The 26,970-nt window shown below is 43.0% G+C and overlaps 1 protein-coding gene across 10 annotated transcripts in view; it reads right to left on the bottom strand.

The window, feature by feature from the left end:
• RFX4 (regulatory factor X4) overlaps nucleotides 1-26,970 on the bottom strand; it is a 177,139-nt gene that overhangs the window by 44,183 nt on the left and 105,986 nt on the right. For all 10 annotated transcript variants that reach the window (XM_055238362.1, XM_055238361.1, XM_055238364.1 and 7 more), the window contains 5 exons: nucleotides 25,866-25,943; nucleotides 18,744-18,907; nucleotides 7,576-7,676; nucleotides 5,499-5,557; nucleotides 1,514-1,658 (listed from right to left, as the gene is read on the bottom strand). In XM_055238362.1, the coding sequence (XP_055094337.1) occupies nucleotides 1,514-1,658; nucleotides 5,499-5,557; nucleotides 7,576-7,676; nucleotides 18,744-18,907; nucleotides 25,866-25,943 (547 nt within the window). The remainder of the gene's footprint in view (nucleotides 1-1,513; nucleotides 1,659-5,498; nucleotides 5,558-7,575; nucleotides 7,677-18,743; nucleotides 18,908-25,865; nucleotides 25,944-26,970) is intronic.

Raw genomic sequence — 26,970 nt, 5'->3', positions numbered from 1 at the left:
CTTGGAAAGATCCTGGAACCTCTAAAACTCACCCATATTTCCTTTTTTTTTTTTTTTTTTTTTTTTTTTTTTTTTTATCTCCTCTGCTCGTGAATACAATATGAGCAGCACTAAGGCCTGGTGGTGAAGCTGGGACTAGACATGAGACCAGACTTGGGTTCAGCTCTATTGCTTAGTGGCTGCGTGACCTTGAGTTAGGTTCACCAACTCTCTGAGCCTGAGTTTTCTCATCTGTAAAGTGGGGGTGATAAGAGTGTCTTCCTCATGGGGTTGATGTGGAGATTAAATGGGACCATGCATGTGTTGGATTTGACACAGGAGCTGGCTTAGAATAGGCAGTCACTAAGCTGAATTATTATTTTAGTGATGATCTCTAAAATTCTTACCAGGGGAAAAGTGGGCGTGGGGCAGCTGTGAAGGAAGAAGTAACAGCCTGAGTGAGCTTCGGGCTAAGCCAGGAAAGAAGCCCTGGGGAAGGTCCACATGTTCAAACATTTTGGCTGTTCCATTTGCTTTTGAAAAGGGCCTAATGGGAAAGAGATCTCTAATAGGACCCTCTTAGGGAACTTTGTTTAAAGGGATCTCAAGTTTAGATTGGGTAGCTGAATAGAGTTCCCTCAAGACAGCAGTGCAGAAGGCATATACTAAGAAATCTGAAGGGCCTTGGGGCTTTCAGAAAGACCCCTCTTCTTGGTGGGACAGCCTCTCTGCAGCTCCCCAAGCAATGTCACTATTGGGATCCTAGGCCTCACCGCACTGAGAACATGGGAGTACATGCTCTCAACACCTTTCCTGACCTAATGTTCTCTAATTATGGAGGTAGCCTGTAGACACCGATGGATCCAGGGTTATTGGGCTGGGGGGATGCCCTGGGCAGTCAGCTGGGATGGGCATCTGAGGAATAGCACGGATGTGCTAATAATGATGGTGTTCTCTGGCCTTCTCATACTGCTTTAGTACTAAGAGCAAACATCCTGCCTACATGAGGTTAATATTTGGAGCGGTATACCTGCAGTCTGCATGTTGGAAGTCTTTGTTCACCGGGACATGAACATATATTCACAGAAGTAGAATACCATCCACCTGCTTCTCAAACATTTAACGTGATTGAAAGGTTCACCTACCAATAGGTGGGCTGACTCACGTGACCCTCAAATGAAAAACAGGCAGCATATCCAGCTGACCCCAGGCTGACATACACTGAGAGAGGCAATAAGCTTTTGTTCTCATATTTAATGCCACCTCCATGGAACCGGGGCTGGCATTCAGGTCACATGTGGGGCCCTTTGCATGACATTGTGTGCGGCCCAATTGCACCAGAACACTCTTTACCCAGCAGTGTTGACACATGTCCTCTTAAGTCAATCAGCTGACTCCTTTAAAAGGAACAATAAGGAGGAAGAGATGCTGGGAAGAAGAACAGGGTGGGGATGCCACTTCGGTATTTACTAAGACACTTTTTCTTTCTTTTAAAAACAAAAACAGGACAACAATCCCTGGTGGGACAGCTTACATTGGATGATGAGTTTCCGGTGTTCATCTCGAGAGTCTTCCATGGTGTAAAGGGTTTGCTTAGTGATGCTGTTCAGGTCCACGTTCCTCCAGTCTTCCAGCATTTGGAACGTGATGTCTGCACTGTGGATCACTGTTCGAGATGCCTATAATCCAATCCAGTCAACCCATTAGCTCATGGATTGTTAAAACCCTTTCACTGTATTTCCTTTTATGCCTTGTTAATGCATCTGCTTATGGTATTTTGCAAACTGCCTTGAAATTCCGGGAAATTCAATTTCAGGAAAGCACCAGAAGACTCTGTAACTCAGAAGACGCAGACACTGTTTTCTCCTGTGGCTCTTTCCACACATCTCTTTTTCTCTACAAGAAACTACGAGGGTGGGCTAGGCCAGACCAAACCCTGTTGTTTCCAGTCCCTTCGGTCTTGACCCCATGGAACGATGGGATGAAGCCCAGAGATCTGTCAGCTTTCTGATGTAAGCCTGTGGGATGGGAGCTCTGTGCCGAATTATCCTTGTGTCTCTAGTCCCTGAGAAGCTGCAGGCCGTGATTTAGAAGTGTTCTTGCTACCCCTGGGCCTAACTTAATCCCAGAAATTTCAAAGTATGTATTTTTCATATAAATACATTCCGAAGCAGTTTATGCTCTAGTTTTCTGTTTTTGCTTTTTTCAAATGTAACTATAATGATTAAAACATATGTGAATAATTAGGTTGGAGGAAAAGGGAAACTACACCATACATCTCAGTAGTTTGTTAGTGGATGGAGGGATGTGTATAGTGTGTGAATAATTATATATGTGTATATATATATATGTTTTTTCTTTAAAGCTGTGGCTTTTTCATAGAACCCTCATTAGTGAACTTAAATTTACAAGTTGGAACAATACTTAGAACGATATCATCAAGTTGAAACAATACTGAGAAAAGCTAAGAAAAATATATATCTAGGATCATTTCCTTTACTTGCATGTTTTCAAAATGTCTTTTAAGAAAATTAAAAAAGATTTAAAATACACAAAGACATTGTCAAGTCTCCTAATGCATGTAAATTTCTAGGCAAAGGTAAATACTGACAATCCCTTGTTGTACCCAGACCATCCAATTACAAGTAAAATCTTAGTTAAATAATTGTAGAACTCTTTAAAGGTCACAAAGGTGTAGAATATATGAGTTAGGTGAATCTCTAATGATAATGAAAACAACTGAATGGAAAGGTCAGGTGTCCTGGATTCAAACATAACCTAGTTCAAATCCTGGCCTCGTTGCTGACCAGGTGATTTGGGGCAGGCAAGTAGATTAACCTCAGCCTCCTAATCTATAAAATGGAGATATAACAGTACCTACCTTTTTTTTTTCTTTCCTGAGCATGTTCCTTCAGAGATGCATTGTGCTACTTTATTACAATGAAATGAACTGTTTACCAGAGTGAATTCTGTAAGCAAGTGTTTAGAACATGCTTTTTTTTTTTTTTTTGAGATGGAGTTTCACTCTTGTTGCCCAGGCTGGAATGCAGTGGCACGATCTTTGCTCACTGTAACCTCCACCTCCTGGGTTCAAGTGATTCTCCTGCCTCAGCCTCCCTAGTAGCTGGGACTATAGGTGCATGCTGCCACACCCAGCTAATTTTTTTTGTATTTTTATTAGAGACAGGGTTTGACATATTGGCCAGGCTGGTCTTGAACTCCTGATCTCAAGTGATCTGCCCACCTAGGCCTCCCAAAGTGCTGGGATTGCTGGCCTGAGCCACTGCACCCTGCCTAGAGCATGCTTTTTAATAGTGTCTCTTACCATCGTGTTTAGGGCCTTAGCGCTTACCTCTTAAAGAAGGGCTACTGTTGAGGATTCCTTGAGATAGTGTTGGAAAAACAGAGTGCATAGTGCAGGGAGCTCAGTAAAAGTGGCTACTGTTATTCCGATCGCTTCTCTTTCAGTGATTGTGTTGATACCTCAAGGCCTTTGCACGTGGTGTTCTTGCTGGCTGGGACATTCTTCTCCCTCCTTGCCCCAGCAGCCCCACTACGATGTATGCTCCAGCTTAAATGTCACACCCATGGAGAGGCCATCTCTGACCACTTTATCTACATAGGACCTGAATGCCTTGTGATTTTCTATTTCCATTCTGTTTCTTTCATAACATTTAACACTTTTAATTTTTTTTCCTGCTGAGGGCAAGTACCACTAAGCACAGTATTGGGCACACAGTAGGCACCCAAAAGATTTTGTGAAGTGAATGGCTGAGATAGGAATGCCAAGTGCTTACTTACCTGGTGTATCTGAAAGAGTCTGGCGTGTGAATCTTGGGTCTAAGTATTTGAGGTGAGTCTTCAGTTGGACGTTGTTTAGTCTGACTTGCTGTGTGTGTGTGTTTAGGAAAGCTCACTGGAATACTAGCTGGTGTTTCATTCCCAGCCTTAACCCTAGTCCTCTGTCTGATCTGGGAATGTGTCTGAAAGCTGTCCAATAGAGATGGAAATGGGGCATTTGCCGATTAAATTACATACTGTTTTTGTGCGGAAGGTGGAGAGGGAACGTGTGTGTGCGCCCCCACGCTTGTGCAACACGTGGCTATAGGCATGGGTGTGGACGCTTTTATCTACATGTGCATTAAAGTGACAAAGTCCTCTCTAAATTGTCTGATCCCCAGAGGGAGGCACCAAAACCATGTCTAGTTCCCTGATACGACCCAAGAGCCACTCTTGCATGCATCCTCAGAAATAAGGCAGTGTTTCTTTGTTAGGCCAATATTCATTTTCTTCCCTGAATCCCATTAATCTGTCAGGCTCTGCACCATCACCAGAACAATGCCCATAGCAGCCTGCATGAATCTGGACGAGTTTCCCTCTGGTCTCCAAATCATCCCCTGTGCTGTCCATGCCAGGGGCAGGACAGGAGCAGTGAGGTATATGTGGGTGTTGTGTTATACTTTCTGGTTCCTGGCCTGGGATCCTCCTTCAGGCCACTCTAACTAGAAACCCCTCCCTACCACCTTGACCTTGAACCCACCCAGAACAAACAGCACCTTAAAGGAGAGGCTGCAAACAGAAACACAGGAAGGGGACAGGCAGGTGACATTCAGGAGTGAAGTGGGCCAAGTGTGAGAGAGTTGGTGGAATGAGGACGGTGGCCGCTGTGGAGAAGCTTGGCCCAGCAGCTGACAGCTGTCCTGGGGAAACGGGGCTCTGGGAGCAAGTTGTCAGCAATTGAAGGTTTTCTACAGAAAAATGTGGGTGTTTAGCTGTCATCTCCCAGTTCCAGCTGTTAGTGACCATGTGAAAAAAATTGTTTTGAACATACTCAAACCAAACAACAATAACCCCACACATCTGAGAGCCAGATTTGGCCTGTGGCCACTGGTTTGCCACCTCTGCTTTAAGGTCATTAATATTTTAATGTAATGTTAATCGGTTGCCTCAACAGACTTCATTAAAGTGCAAAATTAATAGAAATGTAGTTATATGCCATTAAGCTATAACTACAGAGTTGATAGGGGCATGGAGTGGGATCTTCCACTTTTACTTACTATACTTATATTTTTAAATGTTTTTGATAGCAAGCATATGTCATTTTTGTGCTAAAAATAATGAAGATCTGGAAAAAAACTAAACAAAATTGGGCAAATACTGAATATATGATGTGGCTTTGAACTGAGATGATACAAAAACAAATCATCCTCTTAATCTGTTTGAATCATTTGATTCAACCACTACCTACGTTTTGGGCTGGGTAATTAAGAGAAACACAGAACTGTGGACCTAGAACATATCTGAAATGTTAAGGGGCAACTGATATCAGAAATTATTTTGTATATTAATTGAAACTAGTTATTGGCTAATGTTTTCATTCCTTATCTATAGAAATTAAAAAATAATAGAGACAGTGCCCTGTTAACCTGAAAGATCCTGCAGGAAGTTGTTTTTGTGGATTTGCCCCCTCATTTGCAATGACTCAGCAGCGATTAAAACACATAATGGAGGACAGCTACCTGGCAGAGATGATTTAGTGATGTTTGCCGTCTCAGAATTTGGGAGAACCTTCTCGACACTGCAAGGAGAAAAGAATTAGTTTGAAATATTTGCATGCTTTATGATTCTAACTTGGATTTTCCAGGGGCACATTTCAAAAAGTAGCCTGTTATTTTGCCTACATTTTTCTCACTGCCCAATCCCATTTTATGTACCCACTGGCAAAACCCTGCACTTGATTCTTTGTTCTCCCATGTGGGCTTCAACAACTATTTCCTAATGGTGACATCTGGGGTACATATTTCAAAGTCATGCACACGATACACTCGCAGTTGTGAGAAATGGTGGCGTCAATCAACCGTGAGTAAAAGCAATTATTTACTCGTCTTTCATTTCGCTAATTGCAAGCTCAATCACTTCTCCCTATAAATAATTGCAGGAATCAAGTGGAAGCTTTGAACAAGTCCCTTTAAAAAGTAGTATGTCTAATAGTAAACCTTGATTTAGCCTCAGCGGTGTGTGGGGCTAGGAGGTGCTTCTGGGGTGGAACCCTGGCTTTGCATTCATAATCTGTCCTTTTTATCAAATGATCTTCATGACCTATTTGCATGTTTTGATGATGACTGCAGCTAGGAAAAGGTCTTGTATCCTACACTGACATAATAGGCTGATAATTTGAAGTAGGGTGATCTTATATCTGTGGATTTCAACGCAGACAAGATATGTGCCTGCCCTAGCTCTTCATTCTTACAGAGTCGTTGCAGTGGGGCTTGTTTCCACCCCTTGCACATTCTCAAAATACACTCCCAGGCTGGGCTCCCTGGGAAGAACAGCTTCCTCCAGACACACACAGGTGGAAGGTCCAACAAACCTCCTCGCCGCCGACTTTGAACAGGTTTGTTTTGTCGGCGTAATTAAAATGGGTGCGGGGGCATTCTTCTTGGTAATTTCTGAACTGGTCAAGTAATAGTCAGAAATTTCTCTAGGATTATTCTAATTTGTACTCAGAGCTGGCTTGATTTGAAAAATAAGGTATGGGGTGGAGGAATGGGGGTGGGAGGGGGCAGATGGACTTCTAATTTTCCAGGCTGATCAATCGTTAATCCTTCTCCTTAATTACTTTTTCTTTAACTTTGTGATGTGGAATTTAGTGCTCATGAAAAGAAAAGAGCTGAGAGCCATGAAATAAAGCGGGCTTTATCAATAGGTGATGGCCACTGCAGGCAGCCTCAAAGCGTGTCTGAAAGGGCTCCTTTTGCCTGTGGAGAGAGGGTAATTTGATCGCCTTCATTTTGCTCACTGGCACTTATTTCAGGCAAGAATAGCAAGCTGTTGTATTCAAATGGGGCTTTAAAAAATGTATATTTTAAAACTTTGTTTTGCTGAAAATCATTTCATCTTTGTTTAATAGCAACAAATGAACTGTACATGAGTCTCCCCGCAAGTACAGGCAGATTGAAACAGAAAAATAGAAAACTAATGCTGGGGAATGGGTGCCAACACTCAGCAAAGAAAGGGTTCACAGTCTCAATCCCTTTATGAGAAATATTAATTTGGCTTTCTAATTAGGCAGAGAATGCGTGAAGCCCTTAAGCTGTTCTCTCTCTCCTGCTACCACCATTTTATGGGCAGTAACTTCAAGGAAATCTCAGACCTGAGTTTGATTCCTGGCCCCTATTTACAGCTGCGTGGCTGCGTGGCTTTGGGGGAACTTTCTTTGCCTCTTAGAACCTCATCTGTAGAACAGGGATACTACTTCCTACATCGCAGAGGCAGCATGAGGATTAAATGAGATAAGGGGGATGGTGGTGGTGAGCAGAAACTTTGGTGTCAGACAGACCTGGGAGAAAATCCTGTCTCTGCTACTTACTACCTCTCTAAGTTGATTTCTCTTCTGCAAAGGAAGAAATGTGCCACCTATAATAAACATTTTATGGGGATTAAATACATTTACATATGTAAAGTAATTAGTATAATACCTGGTGCTTTATAGTCAACCAGTAAACGGTAGCTGCTGCTACTATTAACAACTTATGTAAAATATTTGGCACTAAAATGTAATTCTCTCTTCCATCCCGCTCCCAACTCAGTACTTACATTCGAACTTGATGTTTCGCAAGTTTTCTGGGAGGTCGTGGAGTGCCACTTTTAGCCACTCATCCAGTTGCTTGGCAAACTTTCGAATCACCTGAGTTAAGCTAGAAAGACAAACGATGAGTTTTAAGTGCTGCACATGTTGCTCAGTTCCTCCCACAAGCCCCTAGAGGGTTTTATTTCCCTTAATCATGTTTTGGCTGCTACCAATAGCTGCCATTTGTAATAGCAACCTCAGACAATGCCAACAGCCCAAGCCCTGTGGAGAGCTGGTGGGTCTAAGAAGGGCATGAATAGAGTATACTCTTCTGGTCACTGATGCCCACTGCAAGGCTTGGTGGCATCCAGAACTATTTAGATGCAAGCAAAACATGCTCCTTCATGCTTTTGAAGAGCTTGTATGAGGGGTGAAGACAGTGGACCGTGGGCCTTAGAAAGCCCAGTCCTGTCCGATCCTCCCAGGCAGGCAGGAACCCCGTTGGCAACATAACTGCCATGCCTGCCCACCCAGCTTACCAAACTGCTTGCCATTTGGTGGGAACTGGGAAGAAACAGCCTATTTTTAAATTAGCAAGCAAACCTGATATGGGCCTTGAAACCATATTAGATTCCAAGAGTCAAAGACCATATTAGAACAGGAAGCAGGAGGGAACTGGAGAGGCGAAGCACGGAGCAGGGCAGTAGGTTGCAATAAGATGGGAATTTGAAGTTGAGAAGACACCGGCCACCATTTTCTGGCCCTTGCTATCAAAGCCGTCTGCTCACAGGCCTAGGTTCATTCTCCTCCACGAAGTCCTCCTTGGTTGTGCCAGACACAGGGATATCTCCCCTGTTGACCATCCATCCTTGCCTTCCACCAACACCGCCTAGCCTGCTCTGGTTCAGCCTTTCACCCACTGTCTCCTGTCAGACACAAAATCACCAACCTCCACCCTGCTGGGCAACCCCTTTTCTCTCTGGTCACTCACTTTCCTTTCTCATGGCTATCTCCAACCTTCTTCAAGACCCTTACGCCTCCAGTTCCCCAACTCTCCCCTCCCTGCCAGCGGGTGGAATCACCTCCTACTTCTCAGGGGGAGAAAAAACACACACACACAAAGGAAGGACATCATCAGCACTCAGCTACCTGCCTGGTTCATCTCTTCCTCCTTCCTGATAGAATCCACGAGTGATCCCTCCTCTTGCCATCCCCTGCTGCTTTCTCAGGAATTCTACATTACCAACAGTCCCTTCTCCTGTATATTCAGCTTTTTCTTCTCTACTAGATCATTCTGCTCATCAATTTTTTTATGAGACAGTCTTGCTTTATTACCCAGGCTGGAGTGCAGTGGCACAATCTCAGCTCACTGCAACCTCCGGCTCCCAGGTTCAAGTGATTCTCGTGCCTCAGCCTCCTGAGTAGCTGGGATTACGGGCACGTGCCACCATGCTCAGCTAATTTTTTGTCTTTTTAGTAGAGATGGGCTTTTGCCATGTCGGCCAGGCTGGTCTCGAACTCCTGATCTCAAGTGATCCGCCCTCCTCGGCCTCCCAAAGCACTGGGATTACAGGCATGAGCCACTATGCCCAGTCCTGCTCATTATTTTAATGCATTTAAGAATGTCTCACCTTAAAAACAACGACAACAAAAAAAACCTCTTATTTCCTCCACTCTATCTCCTCAAGCCACTGCCCTTTCTCCCACATCACAGACAGACTTCTTCAAAGTACTGCCCAATTCTTTGTCTCCTTTCCTTCACCTCCCATTTCCCTCCTCACCTCACTCCTGACCTCAGCCTAAACAGCCCCCATGCATGATTCCAAACCCAGTGGACTTGTCATGGTTCTCATCTGCTTGACATCTTGGCAGCATTCGATTCTGTCACCTGCGCCCTCCTTTTGGAAACACTCACTTCCCTTGGCTTCTGTGATCCCTCCTTCTGCTGCTCCTCCCCAGTCACAAAACTCCTGCCCTCTGCCTGGTCATCACGCCTTCCAGTTCTTCATGTCTAGTCCTGGGCTCTCTTCTCACAAAGCTTTCTTCCTTCCCCGGGTAATTTCTCTAAGCCCACAGATTCACTGAATCTGTGAAATTCCCGTCTGCGCAGATTCACAGTCTGCACTTAACTTTTGCACCTCCGGCCCAGAGGTCTCCAAGTTGAACTCGTGATTTCCCCCTTGGACCTGCTTCTTTTCTTGTGTCCTCTATTTCAGTATGAACTCTATTTTTCATCATTTTATTTTTATTGACCACTTTTTTATTTTCAAGAATCTCAAACATACCCCAAGACAGGTAGTATAATAAACCTCCAAGCATCCATGCCCCAGCTTCAACAATTGGCATCATTTTTGCCAGTTTAATATATTATATTCCACTTTTTCTTTTCTGGAGTGTTTTGAACAAATCCAAGATGTCATTTAACCCCTAAAAACTTAGTGTGTATTTCTCACTGGCAAGGTTTAATTAAATACATATGTGTACATGTATACACACACATGCACACAATGTGTGTGCAAAATTTTAAATCCTCCATGCCATTAGTTTATCTAACGGAATGAATAGTAATTCCTTAATATCATCTACAGCCCAGTCTGCATTCAGATTTTTCTATTTCTCCCAAAGATGTTTAGTTTGTTTGAATCAGGATCCAAACAAGGTCCACACATTGCATGAAAGATATAACATTGCCCTGTTCTATTTCTTAAATCTTTTTTTCCCCCTATTTTGTGCCATTTATTTATTGGCAACATCATGGTATTTGTTCCCTGGAATGTCCTACACTCTGATTTGATTGAGTTCTGTCTTGTAGTGTCATGTAATCTATTCATCTATCCTGTCTGCTTCTAAAGACTTGATTAATTCAGTTACAATTTCTTTAGGCAAGTATCCAGTTTTGCATACACTATTTTGGACACGGTCTCTCTTTCCATTTACCACATATTACAGATTTTGCTTCCAAATTACTTCCCAAGCACAGCCACTTCTCTCCCTTTTCTCCCTAGTTCAGGCTGCCGTCATCTCTCATCCGGACTTACAGTAGCTTCCTGAGTCCATCCTGCCCTGCTCACCTTCCTACCTCCACTCCATCTTCCACGTTGTGAGAGGGATATTTCCAAAACACCTGTAATTCCGATTAAAACTCCTCAGTGTTTTCACATTATTCTTAGGATAAAAACCCCAGTTCTTGCTGCAGCCCCCAAGGCCCCACCTTGCACCTTCTCCCTTTCTCCGCATTCCGGACCTCTGGCCTCCAACTGGTCCTCTCCCCTCAGGGCCTTCGCCCCTGGCACCGTTTGTCAAGATCATCTCTTCCCTCTTCACCTGCTTAGCTCCTCGTTATTCAGCTAATCTCAGACTAGATGTTACTTCTATAGGCAAACCTTCCCTGAAGCCCCCAGACCAGGTCAGCACCCCTGATGATTCCTCTTGAAAGACCATGTAGTTGTGACAGTTTGTTGTTATGTCAACTTGTGTGATTATCTGATCATTGTGCATCTTTCTCACTGTACCCTCCATGCAGAGGGCAGGGACTATGTCTATTTTCCTTATCACTGTATCCTCAGTACCTAGCATAGTGCCAGACACATAGTAGGCACATAAGAAATGCTTGTTAAGTGAAGTGTAAGAATGAATGGCTCTCCATCCCCAGATGGACAATGGGCCTTGTCCAAACTGTCCCCCTCCCTACCCTCCTTATCTCTGGCTGCAGCTCCTCCCACTGTCCTCTCAGCTTACTCCATCCCTGCAGCACTAGCCTCCATTCAGTTTCTCCAACACTTCAGGCTCTTGCTTACCTCACCAGGACCTTTGCACTTGCCGTCCCTTCTGCCTGGAAGCTCTTGCCCCAGATAGCAGCTCACCTCCTGATCACCTGCTCTAAGACATGCCTCCCTAAGCCCCAACTGACTCCATCTCCTACAGCATCTATGCCTTCTTGACATACTGTCCTCTGTGGGTGTACACCTGCAGCTCAACCTCCTTCCTCCACTTTCCGTCCACCTCTCTCCTTCCCTAGGCTGGGATGCCAGGGTCTGTCCTCCACTTCTAGGGACACACTTTTCCTCCCTCTTGTGCGGGTGGCTGCCAAGTCTACAGCTCCAGCTTCAGCCCTTCTCCTACATCTTAACTCCACACTCGTAGCTCCCTGAATGCCCATCAGCGGTGATGCTGTTACAACAGCAACAATGGTGATAACAGCAGTTACCTTTTAATGAGTGCAATGTGCCAAGCTACTAAACACTTCACATGTACTTTCTTAATTAATCCTCACCTCAGCCCTAGAAGTACATACTGTTATTAGTCCCAGCAGAGAGGTGAGAAATCGAGGCTCACAAAAGTTATTTTACTTGTCCAAAGAGATGCAGCAAGTGGCAGAGCCAGGAGTCAAGCCCAGGTCTATCTGACTTATAACCGCTGTCCTACTCCACTTTGACGAAAGTACCACATTGTGCACTTTGACGTGCTTTGCTGCTCCCCATCTCCAGTGCCCTCTGCCTTTCTGTCCAATGTTGCTATTCCTTTGGCATTTCAGGCTTGGTCCTCAGTCTTTTGCCTCTTTGACTTCTCCTCCCTGCCCATACCACATACGCACGCACACACACGCATGCACGCACACATATGCATACACACACACTTTCTTACTATAGCTAACCCAATTGTTATTAACAACCACTGTGCCGAGATTACTTGGAAGAAGTGAAAAACCCCAGTTTGAGAATGATTTCCCTTTCTTATAAATGGGAGTGTATGATCCACGGTTATCTCTATAATAGTGTTTTTTTATTCCCCTGAATTTCAACATGCTCTTCTGAGTTGGAAAGGAAGGGATGGGTCTGAGCTAGGGGGTGGGGAGCTGTGCCTCAGCCTGGGCCTGCCCAGGGTCATGAGTGAGAACTTCTAGTGCCAATTCTCATTTCCATGATGCCAAGCATAGGGCTTGGTACAGAAAAGGCACTCAAAAAAGTTTGAGGTATGAATGAATATATAAAACTGAAAAGTCAGCTCTCAGATGGAGCCTGATCTTTTGAATAACTTTGTCTTCCTGATTTAATGAAAAAGGCACTTGATTTGTAAGCCTTGCAGGCTAAGATTTCAGTGGTAATTACATAACTACGTAATTTTTTAACAGTCTCCTTTGGCAGACTGTAACTCAACGAGGGCAGGAAGCATGCTTATCTTATGTAATGCTGTATTCCAGGAACTAGCATAGTCCCTAGCACATTGTAGTAATCAATAAACATTTATTTAATGAATGAATGAATGTTTGTGGTTTTCTTGAATATTTGAGTCCTGACTATTTCATTTATTTGCAGGTGAAGGTAGACAAGTCATTTCAGCCTTTTTTTTTTTTTTGAGACAGGGTCTTGCTATGTCACCCAGGCTGGAGTGCAGTGGTGCAATCTCAGCTCACTGCAACCTCTGCCTCCTGGATTCAAGTGATTCTTGTGCCTCAGCCACCCAAGTAGCTGGGATTACAGGCACCCGCCACCACGCCCAGCTAATTTTTGTATTTTTCGTAGAGACGTGGTTTCGACACGTTGGCCAGGCTGTTCTCAGACTCCTGGCCTTGAGTGATTCACCCGCCTCGGACTCCCGAAGTGCTAATGTGATAATAATTATTATTAGAGACAGGGTCTTGCTCTGTCATCCAGCCTGGATCATGATTCATTGTAACCTCAAATTTCTGGGCTCAAGTAATCTTCCCGCCTCAGCATCTTGAGTGGCTAGACTATAGGCACAAGCCACTATACCCAGCTAATTTTTTTTTTGTAGAGACAGGATCTTGCTATGTTGTCTGGGCTGGCCTCAAGTGATCCTTCTGCCTTCATCTCCCAAAGCACTGGGATTACAGGTGTGAGCCACACTGCACCCAGCCAGAACGCAGAAATTACTTTTAAAAAAATATAATATTAGAAATAGACATAAAAACAAAGTACAGTGATGGAGATAAAGAACGCTTTCAATAGTCTCATTAGTAGCATTGACCTAGCAAATGAAAGAATTAGTGAACCTGAAGATAGGTCAATAAAAATTACTCCATCTAAAACACAAGGAGAAAAATGAGTAGAGAAAAAGCAAAATCGAGCATCCGGGAGTTGTGGGACAGTATCAAATGGCCTAACATACTTGTAATTGAAACACCAGGAGGAGAAAAAAGAGAGAAAGCAGAGAAGAAGATAATGAATGGGAATTTTCCAAAAATAATGAAATACATCAAAGCACAAATCCAAGAAGCTCAGAAAACCCCAAGTAGGATCGAAAACAACACAAAGCATTGAGACACATCACGGTCGAACAACTGAAAACCAAAGATAGAGACTGAAAAACCAAAGACCGAGAAAACCGTGGGGGCATCCGAGGGAAGAAGGCACGCTGCCTACAGAGAGCAGAGATGCACAAAAGACACACATGCAAGCCAAAGACAACGGAGTGAAATGTTCAAAATGCCAAAAGTGAAAAACTTGTTAATTCAGAATACCATACCCAGTGAAAGTATTTTTCAAAATGAAAGAGAAATAAAGACCTCTTCAGACAAAGAAAAACAAATAATTTGTTACCACTAGACCTGCAATATGAGAAACATTAAAGAAAATTTTGCAGGCAGAGGACTATGATTACATATCCAACTCATATATTACACAGATGAGTTGGATATATACAAAGAAATGAAGATTAGGAATCATGTGAATGAAAGCAGATATAAAATATTTTTTCGTATCTTTAATCATTCTCAAAGATAGTTATCTAAAGCAAAAATAGTTATAATGTTTTAGGAGTTTATAGCATATACAAAAACAAAATGTATGACAACAATAGCATAAAAAATGGGAGGACAAATTGGGAGTATACTGTTAAGATTCTTATACTACATGTGAAGCAGTATAATGTTATTTGAAGGTATATTATAATTAAAGATATACAAACTTAAAACAACTAGTAAATTTTTTTTAAAGAGGTATTTTTAAAAAGACAATCATGGCCAGGCATGGTGGCTCACACCTGTAATCCCAACACTTTGGGAGACTGAGGCAGGAGGATTCCTTGAGCCCAGGAGTTCAAGCCAGCCTAGGAAACATGGCAAGATCCCATCTCTACATAAAAGTAAAAAAATTAGCCAGGTTTAGTGGCACATGCCTGTAATTTCAGCTACTCAGGAGACCGAGGTGGGAGGATTGCTTGAGCCCAGGATGTTGAGTCTGTAGTGAGCTGTGTTTGTGCCACTGTACTCCAGCTGGAGCCTGGGTGACAGAGTGAGACCCTGTCTCAGAGGGGGAAAAAAAAGCCAACCATGGAGATAAATGGGATGATAAAAATAATTAACAAAAAATTAGGCACCAAAAGAGGAATAAAGGAGCAAAAACTGATGAAAGTAATAGAAAACAACTAGGAAGAGGGAAGATCTTAGTTGAGCCATATATTTAATTACATGAAATATAAAGATCTACACATACCATACCAACTAAAAAGGAAAATTGCCAGACAATGAAAAAGAAAGACCTCCCTCTATGTTTCTATGTTGGTTACAAGAAATCTACTTCAAATATAAAGACAAATTAACAGGGTGGGAAAAAAATGTCATGCAAACACTAATTAAAAAAAAAACCTGGAGTAGCTATATTACAAACAGACAAAGTAAACTTCTGAACAAGAAATATTATGAAAGATAAAAAAAGACATTATGAAAATAAGTCGGCCGGGCATGGTGGCTCACGCCTGTAATCCCAGCACTTTGGGAGGCCGAGGAGGGTGGATCACGAGGTCAGGAGATCGAGACCATCTTGGCTAAAACCATGAAACCTTGTCTCTACTAAAAATACAAAAAAATTAGCCAGGCGCGGTGGCGGGCACCTGTAATCCCAGCTACTCAGGAGGCTGAGGCAGGAGAATGGCATGAACCTGGGAGGCGGAGCTTGCAGTGAGCCCAGATAGCGCCACTGCAGTCCCGCCTGGGTGAAAGAGCGAGACTCCGTCTCTTAAAAAAAAAAAAAAAAAAGAAAATAAGTCAATTCACCAATAAGACACAACAGTTCTAATTTGTATGCATTTAATATCAGAGCTTCAAAATACATGAAGCAAAAATGTATAGAAATAGACAAATTCACAATTAGAGCTGGAGGTGTCTATACTTCTCTATTGCTAATCAGTAGAACAAATGGACAGAAAATCAGTAAAGACAAAGAAAACTTAAACAATACTATCAATTAACTTGACCTAGTTGACATTTATAGAATAATTAACCTAATGATACCAGAATATATAGCTTTTTCAGGTACACATAGAACATTCACCAATAGGCCACATTCTGGAGCATGAAACAAGTATCAACTTAAAAGAATTGATATAATACTATGTATATAATATGACCAGAAGGGAATTAAACTAGAAATTATTAATAGAAAGATATCTTGAAAATCCCCAAATATTTAGAAATTAAACAGTTTACTTCTAAATACCCCATAGATCAAAGAGGAATTCACAAGAGAAAGTAGAAAACATTTTGAATTGAATTAAAATGAAAACCCAACATATCAAAATCTGTGGGTGCAGCTAAGTAGAGATTAGAATAAAATTTATAGCATTAAATGCTTTTATTAGGAAAGTAGAAAGATTTATAATCAATGACCTAAGCTTTCACTTAAAGAAACTAAAAAAAGAAGAGCAAAATAAACCCAAAGCAAGCACAAAAAGGGAGGAATAAAGATAAAAAGCAAAAGTCAATAAAATTGAAAACAGAAAACAAGAAACCAGAGAAACCAAAAGCTATTTTTTGAGATTAATAACATTGAAAAATTTCTAGTCACACTGACCAAGAAAAAGGAAAGAAAACACAAATTACCTACATCAGGAATGAGAAAGGACACATCACTATAGAGCCTACAGATATTAAAAGGATAATAAGAAAATATTATGAATTTTAAAAAAAAAGAAGGGAGGGAACACTTTTCAATGCATTTATGAGGCCAGGGTTCCTCTGATATCTAAATAAGAGAAAGACATTATGAGACAAGAAAACTAAAGATGAATAACTTTCATTATTGATCAAATAACTTTGATGAACTATAAAACCCTCTGAACAAAATATTAACAATTCAGATCTAGCAATATATTTTTTAAAAATTTATGACCACCAGCCTAGGCTGTATAGTGAGACCCTATCTCTACAAATTTTTTTTTTTTTAATTAGCCAGGTCCTGCGGGGCATGCCTATAGTTCTAGCTACTCCACAGTCTGGGGCAGGAGGATCACTCGAACCCAGGAGTTTGAGGCTGCAGTGGGCAGTGATCAATGATTGCACCACTGCACTCCAGCCCAGGCAACAGAACAAGACCTCATCTTTAAAAAAAATAATTGGCCAGGTGTGAGGGGCTCACGCCTGTAATCCCAGCACACTGGGAGGCTGAGGTGGGTGGATCGCCTGAGGTCAGGAGTTCGAGACCAGCCTGGCCAACATGGTGAAACCCCGTCTCTACTAAAAATACAAAAAATTAGCCAGGCATGGTGGTGCACGCCTGTAATCTCAGCTACTTGGGAGGCTGAGGCAGGAGAATCACTTGAACCCAGGAGGCAGAGGTTGTAGTGAGCCAAGACTGCACCATCGCACTCCAGCCTGGGTAACAAGAGCGAAACTCTGTCTCAAAAATAATAATAATAATAATAATAATAATAATAATAATAATTATACACACACAAACACAAACACATTCAACCAGATATTAAAAACCTATAGCTAGCATTGTATTTTATAGTAAATACTGAATGCTTTCCCCTTAAGGTCAGGGAAAATGCAAAGATGTCCACCCTTGCCTAGGCTAGGACATCATCCTAAAGATTTTAGCCAGTGCAATAAGACGAGAGTGGGGAAAAGGTATACAGATTGAAAATCACACACACACAGAGCAGGAAGCACTGTGAAAGTGGAGGCAGAGATTAGAGTGATGCGTCTGCAAGCCAAGAAACACCAAGGATTGCTGGCAACACCGGGAGCCAGAAGACAGGCATGGCCCATACTCTCCCTTAGAGCCTCAGTAAGGAACCAACCCTGCCAATGCTTGATTTGGGACTTCTGGCTTCCAGAAGTGTGGGAGAATAACTTTTCTGTTGTTTTAAGTCACCCCGCCAGTTTGTGGTAATTTGTTACAGTAGTGACAGGAAACTAATACACTTCACCATGTTAAAAAAAAAAAAAAAGGTAAATGAAATGTCATTCATCACAGTGTTGTTTGTAGTAGGACAAAACTGGATTAAATATCAAGAGAATTGACTAAATGCAAGACGGTGGAACCCTATACAGTTGTAAAAAAGAAAAAAGCTCCTTACACCTTATACATGGATGTGGAATGTGCTTTGTAACAGTCCCAACAGGAAGGAGTGCCACTCTAAATGGGTGGGTTTATTTACAAGGGACATGTCACAAAGGTATGGACAGGGGTAGAGGAACTATAAGGGAGACTGCTGCAACCTAAGGCTCAGAGCACAGGCTCTCGCCCACCCTGTGCTCAAGGACATCCTGGAAAGTTGCTTGGAAGGGAACATAGCCCAGTGAAGGAACCCACCCAGCTCAATGCAATCTCACAGGAAGGGGGCCAGAGAATCCATCTCCTGACTTCAGTCTCCTCCCTCCATCCCTCCCTGAGAAGTGCCCTGTGTGGTGGCCCATGCTATCGGCATATGCCCCACCCCTGGCCCCAGTGGAAGGCAGCATGAAGTGTGGTGGAGAGTGCATCTGGAGGGGCATGGAAGTTGTCTAGCATAAACTTCAAGGTTAAGTTGTTTTGCTTTACAGCAAGGCACAGAACAGGATATAGTGTATGTCACCATTTCAGTAAGAAAAACAGTACATTATATGCATTGATTACATGTGCATATCAGATCTGGACAGACTCCAAGAAAATGATTCTATTTGATGTTCTGGGAAGGGACTGGGTTGTCTGGGGAACAGGAGTCAGGTGGGGAGATTGTTTACTGTACACCATCTTATACCTTTGAATTTTAAGCCACACAAATGGTTCAAAATATTAACAGTTTATTTATATTCCAAAATATAAATAAACTTTAATATTTAAAAGTTCAATATTAATGGTCTTTACAAGGGAGGCCTCTGGACAGTGCATGATTATAATCAGTACAAGAGAAGCAGAACAATCCCTTCTGTGGACCAGCCGTGAAGGAAGACAAGAATAAGCATGCCCACCTGTCAGGTAATGCCTGCAGCACGGTGGGCATCAGCACCCCGGAGATAGCTTTGTAGAGGATGGAGTCACACACGCCGACAATGTTCACCACCGTGGAGGAGCCCAGCACAGGCAGCATGTGGGGCGGCATTCCTTGCCAAAAGTGCAGAAGGAAACTTTGAACCTGTATTGACCCACAGAGAGAAGAACCATGAGGTTACCCAGGGCCCTCCCAACAGAAGCTTGGGACTCCACCAAGACAAACCCAGTCTACAACGCTGTCATCTACTTCCCCTGTGGCAGCAGAAGTCACCCCCAGCCTGCCATGTTGGAGGAGGCCCTGGGAATTTCTCCCACTTCAAGTCTTGACTCTGCCTAGGCATGCAACATGCTCACTGCTGGGGAACTGCCTAGCCTGGCAGGCTGGGGTTTCCTCTGCCCCAAAAGATGAAGCACTTTCACCCCTCAGCCCCTTCAGTGCTTACTGGGGTCTGGGAAGAGTTTAAGGACAGGAAGGTGGGGCATTGTTTTTGAAAAAGTTGGAGCACTAGTACTCACTATTCTTTGAGCCACTGAACCTCAGAAGCCCCTGGGTATTCTGGGAAGGAAGGGAAAGGTATGGGAGTCGCAGGTAAAAGGAGTGTGGCTGAAGGGAGGAGAGTAGGTGCCACACACACAAAATTCTCCTGATTCAAATTTGTGCATCAAAGATTGGGTCAAGTGCAAGAGGCTTTTCATATCGGAATTCTTCCATTTCCCAAAGCTCCCTGGCCAGTGGCTGCTATATGGGATGCTAGATGGTGATACCTGAGCAGTAAGCTATGTGGGCACATGAAGTGTGTGTCATTGACTTTTTAAAACTCCCCAAACCACTAGCAAAGAACCAGATTATAGCAGGCACCCAGAAATGCAATTATTATTATTAATATGACGATAGCAGGAACTTGAGCCACATTGTTACTGAACGAAGGGCAGAGTGAATGTCCAAAACAGAGAACCCCTTGCTGCCTCCCCTACACCTCTGTCTTTTAGCTGTGGGTTAGAAGTTGAGTAGAATAGGGGCTGAAGGGGTGAGAAAGGTAAGGGAAGTGAAGAGAAATAGTAGAAGATAGTAACTGATGTATATAATAACATTTGAGAAAATCTAGACTTCAGCTATCAGCTAACATCTGCAGCACATCTTCAGCTGGGGAACAGCCCATCTTGAAGCTGGGGAACACATAACTCTGAATTTTTATACATTCCAATGGGTTTGACTTGGTTTCTGGATCATGTTTCCTTCTCTCCCCATCAGATGGGCACTCTTGAGTTCCACATGTAGTATTATCCACATCCCTGGTTCCCCAAATCAATCCTGATTTGGCATGGGAGATAATTGAGTCCCTCTAGTCTAACACTTTGGGGCAAGTATTATTGCCATTAGGACATATTTCTTTTCTGGGGGGATGGAGTCTTGCTCTGTCACCCAGGCTGGAGTGCAGTGGTGTGGTCTTGGCTCACTGCAACCTCCGCCTCCTGGGTTCAAGCGATTCTCCTGTCTCAGCTTCCTGAGTAGCTGGGATTCTAGGTGTGTGCCACCATGCCTGGCTAATATTTGTATTTTTTAAGTAGAGAAGGGGTTTCGCCATGTTGACCAGGCTGGTCTCGAACACCTGACCTCAGGTGATCTGCACGCCTCGGCCTCCCAAAGTTCTGGGATTACAGTGAGCCACCGCCTGGCCGCCATTAGCTTTCTTTATCGAGTACCTACTATATGCCAGGTACTTTGCTTAGATTCTTTCATGTAATACTCATAATACTATAGCTGAGAATCATTACTCTTATTTGCAGAGATACTAGTTGTCCAAAGCCAGACAGCCAGTCAGAGAATGGAAGAGATAGAGCCTATGTCTGCCTCAGTCCTTCCACAGTCTCTCTTATGGCTAGTTTGTTCTTCACATGGTAACTGGGTTTCTACCCCATTGCTGAGGCCCATGTCTCTCCCTAGGCTGCTGCCCACTTCCCAGCTTTCTGCCCCTGCCCTGGTAACCTGCAGCATCCTTCAGGCCCCTCCAAGGAGTAGGGCCTAATTTTCCTCTGAAAAGGCTGCCTCTGGCTAGTGGAGCCATGCCCCGACTCTAGCCTGGTGACTCCATCTCAGCCTCCTGTGAACAGGCTTCCCTGATGCCTGCAGCCTGCCTGTACTTCCTCGTGGAAGTACTGGATGGAAGGCTTGGAGGATAAGCAACAGGGAGAAAGGCATGCCCCTCTGACTTCCTAGGAGAGAAGTGGTGATTGCCGAAAACGTGATCATAGTGGTGAATGAAGTCAGGTCTGTAAATTGAAAAGACTTCAGTTAGAGTCCTGTTTATTCCATAACAGTGGAAATACTGCAAACTTTTCATCCAGATTGAAAATTAAAACAAAATCTGGAGGAGGGAAGACTGACTTGCAGGGTTCTAATCCTGGCTCCACTACTGAGGAGTATCATATCTCTAAGCCTCCATTCCCTTTTTGTGAAATGGGGATAAAAGCAGTATTTACTGCATAGGTTTTGGTAAAGATTTCTAAAAAGTGCTTCTAGTGCTTGGCACATCGTAGATGTTTAATAAAGGTTAGCTGTTATTACTACTATTATAACATGGAGGCACTACCACTACTGGGCTCAAGAGATCAGTGTCCTGCCCTAGGTGTTTGAGACTTTCTTGCCTATGTTTCTGAGTGTCACCCAGCCAGGATCCCTACTGTGGCTCCACTCACCTATCAAGACTTTTGTTCTGTCACTGAGACACCCGGTGGCTGACTATTAGCGTGGCCTGAGCCTGGAGATGTCCACCGCTTTTGGACAAGGACCTGCCCTCCAGAGGACCCTCCACTGTCCCCTGATGCCAGCTCATTATTCCCTGGGCATCAGGCTCAGGTCAGGTCCTGGGCCTTCTTGTCTGCTCCTCTAACTCTGATTAAGAAGCTCTGCCCAGCTGATTCCTGAGTTGATAGATTTTGAATTCATTTGCCTTACTTAGCTCTTCTTGCAGGCAGCCGTACCCCCTTTTTTATATGAACAGTCAATTTCTAGCAGAACGTCTAGAAAAGATCAGCTGTTGTGTGGATTCAAACAAATCTGTGCAAAATCAGTGTCCTTAGCAGGCATCTGTCTGTTTGAAGCCTATTCAAGCCTCACGGGGAAGGCTGATCCACATCCTTAGTTTCCTGAGTGGCTTTTGTAGAAGGTGTATTCTCCAGTTTTAACCACCCTTCCTACTCTCTGCATTTTAGGCCATTTATTGTCGAGTGATAATGTTCTTCCAGGTGAGAAGGAAAAGGAAGGAGGGAGAGTGGCCTTAGCTCAAGCGCTAAGGCTTGGAAGTTAGGCGTGAAATGGACAGATGCAGTGTTTCCCTGCAGAAGGTGGAGCTGACAGGATCTCCCAATGGACTGGATGTGAAGGGTGAGGGAAAGGGGAGAATCCAAGTTTGTGGCTTAAGCAATTGGGTGGAGGGGAGTGGCAATCTAAGACCTGGGAAAAACAGATTTGGGGCAGAAAATTAAGAGCTCTGGTTTGGCCGTGTTAAGTTAGATTTCGAGTCAATTGAATCTGGAGCTCAGGACTAAATATATAACTCTGAGAGTTACCAGCATTTGTAAAATGAAGATAATGATGTCTTCCTACTATTAGGGTGAAATAAGATAGCTTAGGGTGAAATAAGATAGCTTATGTAAAATGCTTGGCATCTGTAGGCATCTAACAAATGGAAACATTATTAGACAGAAAGGAGAGTTCTGATAAGTTCTTACACCTTACAAGTATAAACAGTGAAAGAATCAGAGGCAAATGATTCCAAATTATTAGTAAAATTAAGTTTCCTGAGGTATCTGTTTCAATCTTCTGAACTCTCTGCCCTTTGTCTCTCAGCTCAGTGAAGTACTAGGAGATGATTTCCTTAGGAATACCAAGCAAATTTTCTATTTCTTTTTCCATGTTCATATTTAGTTCATTCTGAACATTGGCACCTTGTGAAAACACCTGTGATGACTTGCAATTGGGGTCCCTAAGTGTAACAGTATTGGAAGGCTCTCAATGAAATAATTACAAAAATGCCTAACATTTATCATATTCTAGAACAAAATCAGACACTTTACATACACAATTTCATGTTCACTATGAGGTAGGTATAATTATTATTTTCATCTTGTAGCAAAAGAAATCCAGGCTCAGAGAGGTTAAGTGCCTCGCTCAAGGTCACAGGCTAGTCAAGGCGGATTTGGGACTCAATCACAAGACTACTGAACTTTACAGCTTATTGTGCAACGTAGTCTGGAGAAGACGTTCCTGAGTCCCCTACATGCAGATTTGCATTTTATTTATTTATTTTTTTTGAGGTGGAGTCTCACTCTGTCACCGGGCTGGAGTGCAGTGATGCAATCTTGGCTCACTGCAACCTCTGCCTCCTGGGTTCAAGCGATTCTCCTGCCTTGGCCTTCTGAGTAGCTGGGACTACAGGTGCGTGCCAACACATCCAGCTAATTTTTGTATTTTTAGTAGAGACGGGGTTTCACCATGTTGACCATGATGATCTTGATCTCTTGACCTCATGATCTGCCCGCCTCGGCCTCCCAAAGTGCTGGGATTACAGGCGTGAGCCACTGCGCCCAGCCTCAGATTTGCATTCTTTAATTTCTTGACAATGTTATAAGTCAATGACATTTCTACACCTGTTCATCCATTCATCCACTCATTCACCCAACAAATATTTACTGACAGCCTAAAAGTATGGCTAGATAGGATATAGTAGTGAACAAGACAGATGAGGTTCCTGCCCTCAAAGGCTTACATTATAGTGGTCGAGACAAACAGTGAACAAGTGAACAAACAAGATAATTTAGGACTGTGATACTAGCATAAGTTGTAACCTCAACTGATATTAAAGACCTGGAAGACTTGAAACCAACTGTAAAGTCAAGGTGTACCAGATACATCCACCATCCATTTACCAATGACTTTTCTCAGCTATAGGAGAAAGCCATCCTCATCAGAGGAAAAATGTCTCCCTTCATTATTCTGTGGCTGAGAAGAATTAGCTGTCTTAAAAGCAGCCACCAAATATTCCTGCCAGTGGGGTGGAATTGGCCTAAGAGTGTCAGGTGATGAAGGACCTTGGATCACACCTTTGGCCCTAACCAACTCTGTGACCTTGGCCAAGTCTCTCAACACTCTGGTTGATACATCTGAAAAGAACAAGCATTTGTACTACCTTTTACAGTTTACGAAGAGCTTTTACCAGGCATAGTCTTATCTCCTCCTTCTAGTAACACTATGAACTAAATAGATGGTGATGATTTTTTTAAATCTTCATTTCTAGGATGAGGAATTGAGGCTTGAAAGGCAGAGCCAGCTCTTGAATCCAAGCCTGGGACTTGAAGCCTGGCACTCTTCCCATAGCAGCATCTGCCCCTCAACGTTTCTGGACCTCTCACCATGTATTCTTCATCCTAGTTGCTGGTTACATGCCTTCCCCCCATCCTATCGGCTGTGTTTTACTTATCTCTCCAATAGTGTATGGGACCCAATAGGTGTTGGAATTAAGCAAATGAAATGAAATGAAATGAGAGTGAGTTTTGAGATGAGTAAGCTACACATGAACATAAGGGGGGACTGCCACTAGTTTTGTTGTTGGTAACTGTGGCAGAGAGGAACAGCTGTCCATTAGAGATTTGAGTGCCCAGTGAGGGACCACACTCCCCAGCCTCTGCTGCATTAAGGTGGGGCCGTGGGACCAGCTCCCATCAATGGAATATGGGCAGAAGTGCTATTTTATTTCTGGGCTGACAAGGATAAGTAGAGGGTATGCCTTCCTAGTAGTTCTTTTCCCCACCCATCAGCTGAACAAAGAGGACTCCAAGGCTGTAGGGCAGGGTGGAAGGAGCCTGAGTCCCTGAATCACCCCCAGCAACCAGCCTTCCAACCAAGAACAAACGCACTGGATTGTGACATGAGTGGGAAATAAACCTCCAGTGTGCTAAGATTTGGAGAGTTATTTGTTACAGCAGCTAGTATTGTCTTAACCAGTCACGAATCATTATTTGTCCTGATCTCAGTGATCTTTGGAATGTAAGATAGAGCCAAACCACAGTTCAAAAGAAAGCAGGGACTTTTCTTTCTTAAAAGAAAAAATTCACTGAAATCGTTGCTCAAGTAATTTGGGAGATTTTAAAGTACATTTTAGAAGTCTAGTGGATAAAAGTCAAGAGAAGGAAGAACAGTACTTCTTTACCAATACACTCCCATCTTGTCTGGAGCTGTGTCTATGAGCAAAGTGATAGTGGAAGTGCTCAACAAACATTTGCTCCTAAAGGACACAGCCGTGGGAAGGCAGAAAAGTACGGGAGAAGAGCATTTTGTACCTGACATCATTTTTATACCCCTCCACCTACAACAGCACCCCCTCCCCACAAAACACACACCAAAGGAATTTCTGGGATCTCTTCCATCAATAACTACTGGGTTTTTTATAGTCCTTTTAGAGACCACATTATCTTCCCTCAAAAAATAATGAAGTTATATAACTTTATTATTGGTTATTGTTCTTCCCTCCATCCTCATTTCCTCCTCTCCATTCTTTAACTACAATATTTTAAAATAAAATGGACTTCTTACATTGTTTGTATTTAACGATGGCCCTACTGATGGGATTTGATGGAAATCTATGGATCAGACCTTGTGAATGGAGGGTAACCAGCTCCACATGTACCAAAGTGGACAAGCCTCAGGAAAAGCCTAAATATACAAAATAGAATAAAGCTTTTTATATATTTTTTCCAAAATGTAAGGAAGCTTTTCTTTAGCTTCTCTGAATCTATAATCCTGGGTGTAATGATATGCTGGCAAAATGGTCTTCCTAGTGTGCTGATAGGGCAGGAGGCAGTTCACCAGTTCAGTCAAAGGAGGAGGCCAAGCCCACTGCTATACACATGTATGGTCTATAAAATGGGGATAATAATCATACCTGCTTCATGGGATCTCATGAAGATGAAGTGAGCTAACGGGTATCCAGGAAGGGCTTCTAGATGCCAGGCCTGGCACCTAGCAGGAGCTCATGAAATAGAAGCTAGTGTTATAAGATTTTTAACACCGAGTATTCACAGCTCAACCCTTGTTGACCTACCTCATCAAAGTTGGCTCTTATTACAGTGTCCAGTATTCTCTGACAGTGTGTTCTGTACATCATAATAAAGGTAGAAACCTGTGGGGGTGGGTAGAGGATCAACAACAAAGACATACATTAATACACATTGCTGCTGCCCTTGGACTTTCAGTTTTTAAGTCATTTCTTCCCTGTGGGGGGATGGAATTCACCTAACACCTGCTCAGCCTACTAGACCCAGGTGAGACTGATTTTCATTAGGTGGCATTCTCTGACCCTCGGCTCCCTCCTCTGTGCTCACACAGCACGAGCGTGTTTCTCCCTGAGATATGGAATGCGCTGGTTTCTCCTTCTGCCCCTATTTTCCACCCCCTGAGACTGTGAGCTCTAGGAAAACAAAAATGGTATCTTATTCATGCTCATGTAGCCAGCACTTAGTACAGTGCCTGGCACATAGAGCTAAGCAGGGTTATGGAACTAAATTCTCTTCATTGGCTGAGATCACTAAAAAGTTAAAATCCAATGTATAGTTATATGAAGAAGTGATTCTGCCTAAGTCACCGTAAGACATTTGGAAATTCTCTGCAATGTGCCTAGCAAAAAAAAAAAAAATTAATCTCCCCGTCCATTTATCCAATACGTTTTTTATTTTTATGTTTTTTTTTAAATTACCTGAGAATTTTAAATCCATGGTGCAGGAAGTTCATTTGTGTATTTATTGACAAAAAAGCAAATTTAAGAAAAAATATTTATCTATTTCTTAGATTTAATGTATCCTTTACAGATACAAGTTCATTTTCCTCATTTTAGAATATAGACATGCATTTTATATAAACTTAATTTGACTTATACAAGCATCTGTCTCCCTGGTTGACTCTAAGCTTTCTGAAAGCAGGACTCATCTCATTCTTCGCTGCATCCCAGATCCTAGTGTGACATGGAGACTTAGTAGAAGCTCAATACATGTTAGAGCAGCACTGGGTTGCATCAATAGGTGCATTAAAGATGTGATAATTGGCTGGGCCTGGTGGCTCACACCTATAATCCCAGCACTTTGGGAGGCCAAGGCGGGCAGATCATGAGGTCAGAAGTTCGAGACCAGCCTGGCCAACATGGTGAAATCCCG

This window comes from Symphalangus syndactylus, chromosome 13, assembly GCF_028878055.3.
Source record: "Symphalangus syndactylus isolate Jambi chromosome 13, NHGRI_mSymSyn1-v2.1_pri, whole genome shotgun sequence".
In the NCBI taxonomy this organism is placed as follows: domain Eukaryota; kingdom Metazoa; phylum Chordata; class Mammalia; order Primates; family Hylobatidae; genus Symphalangus; species Symphalangus syndactylus.
Note: the sequence above shows the minus strand (reverse complement) of the source record. Positions and strands in the feature narration are given on the sequence as shown.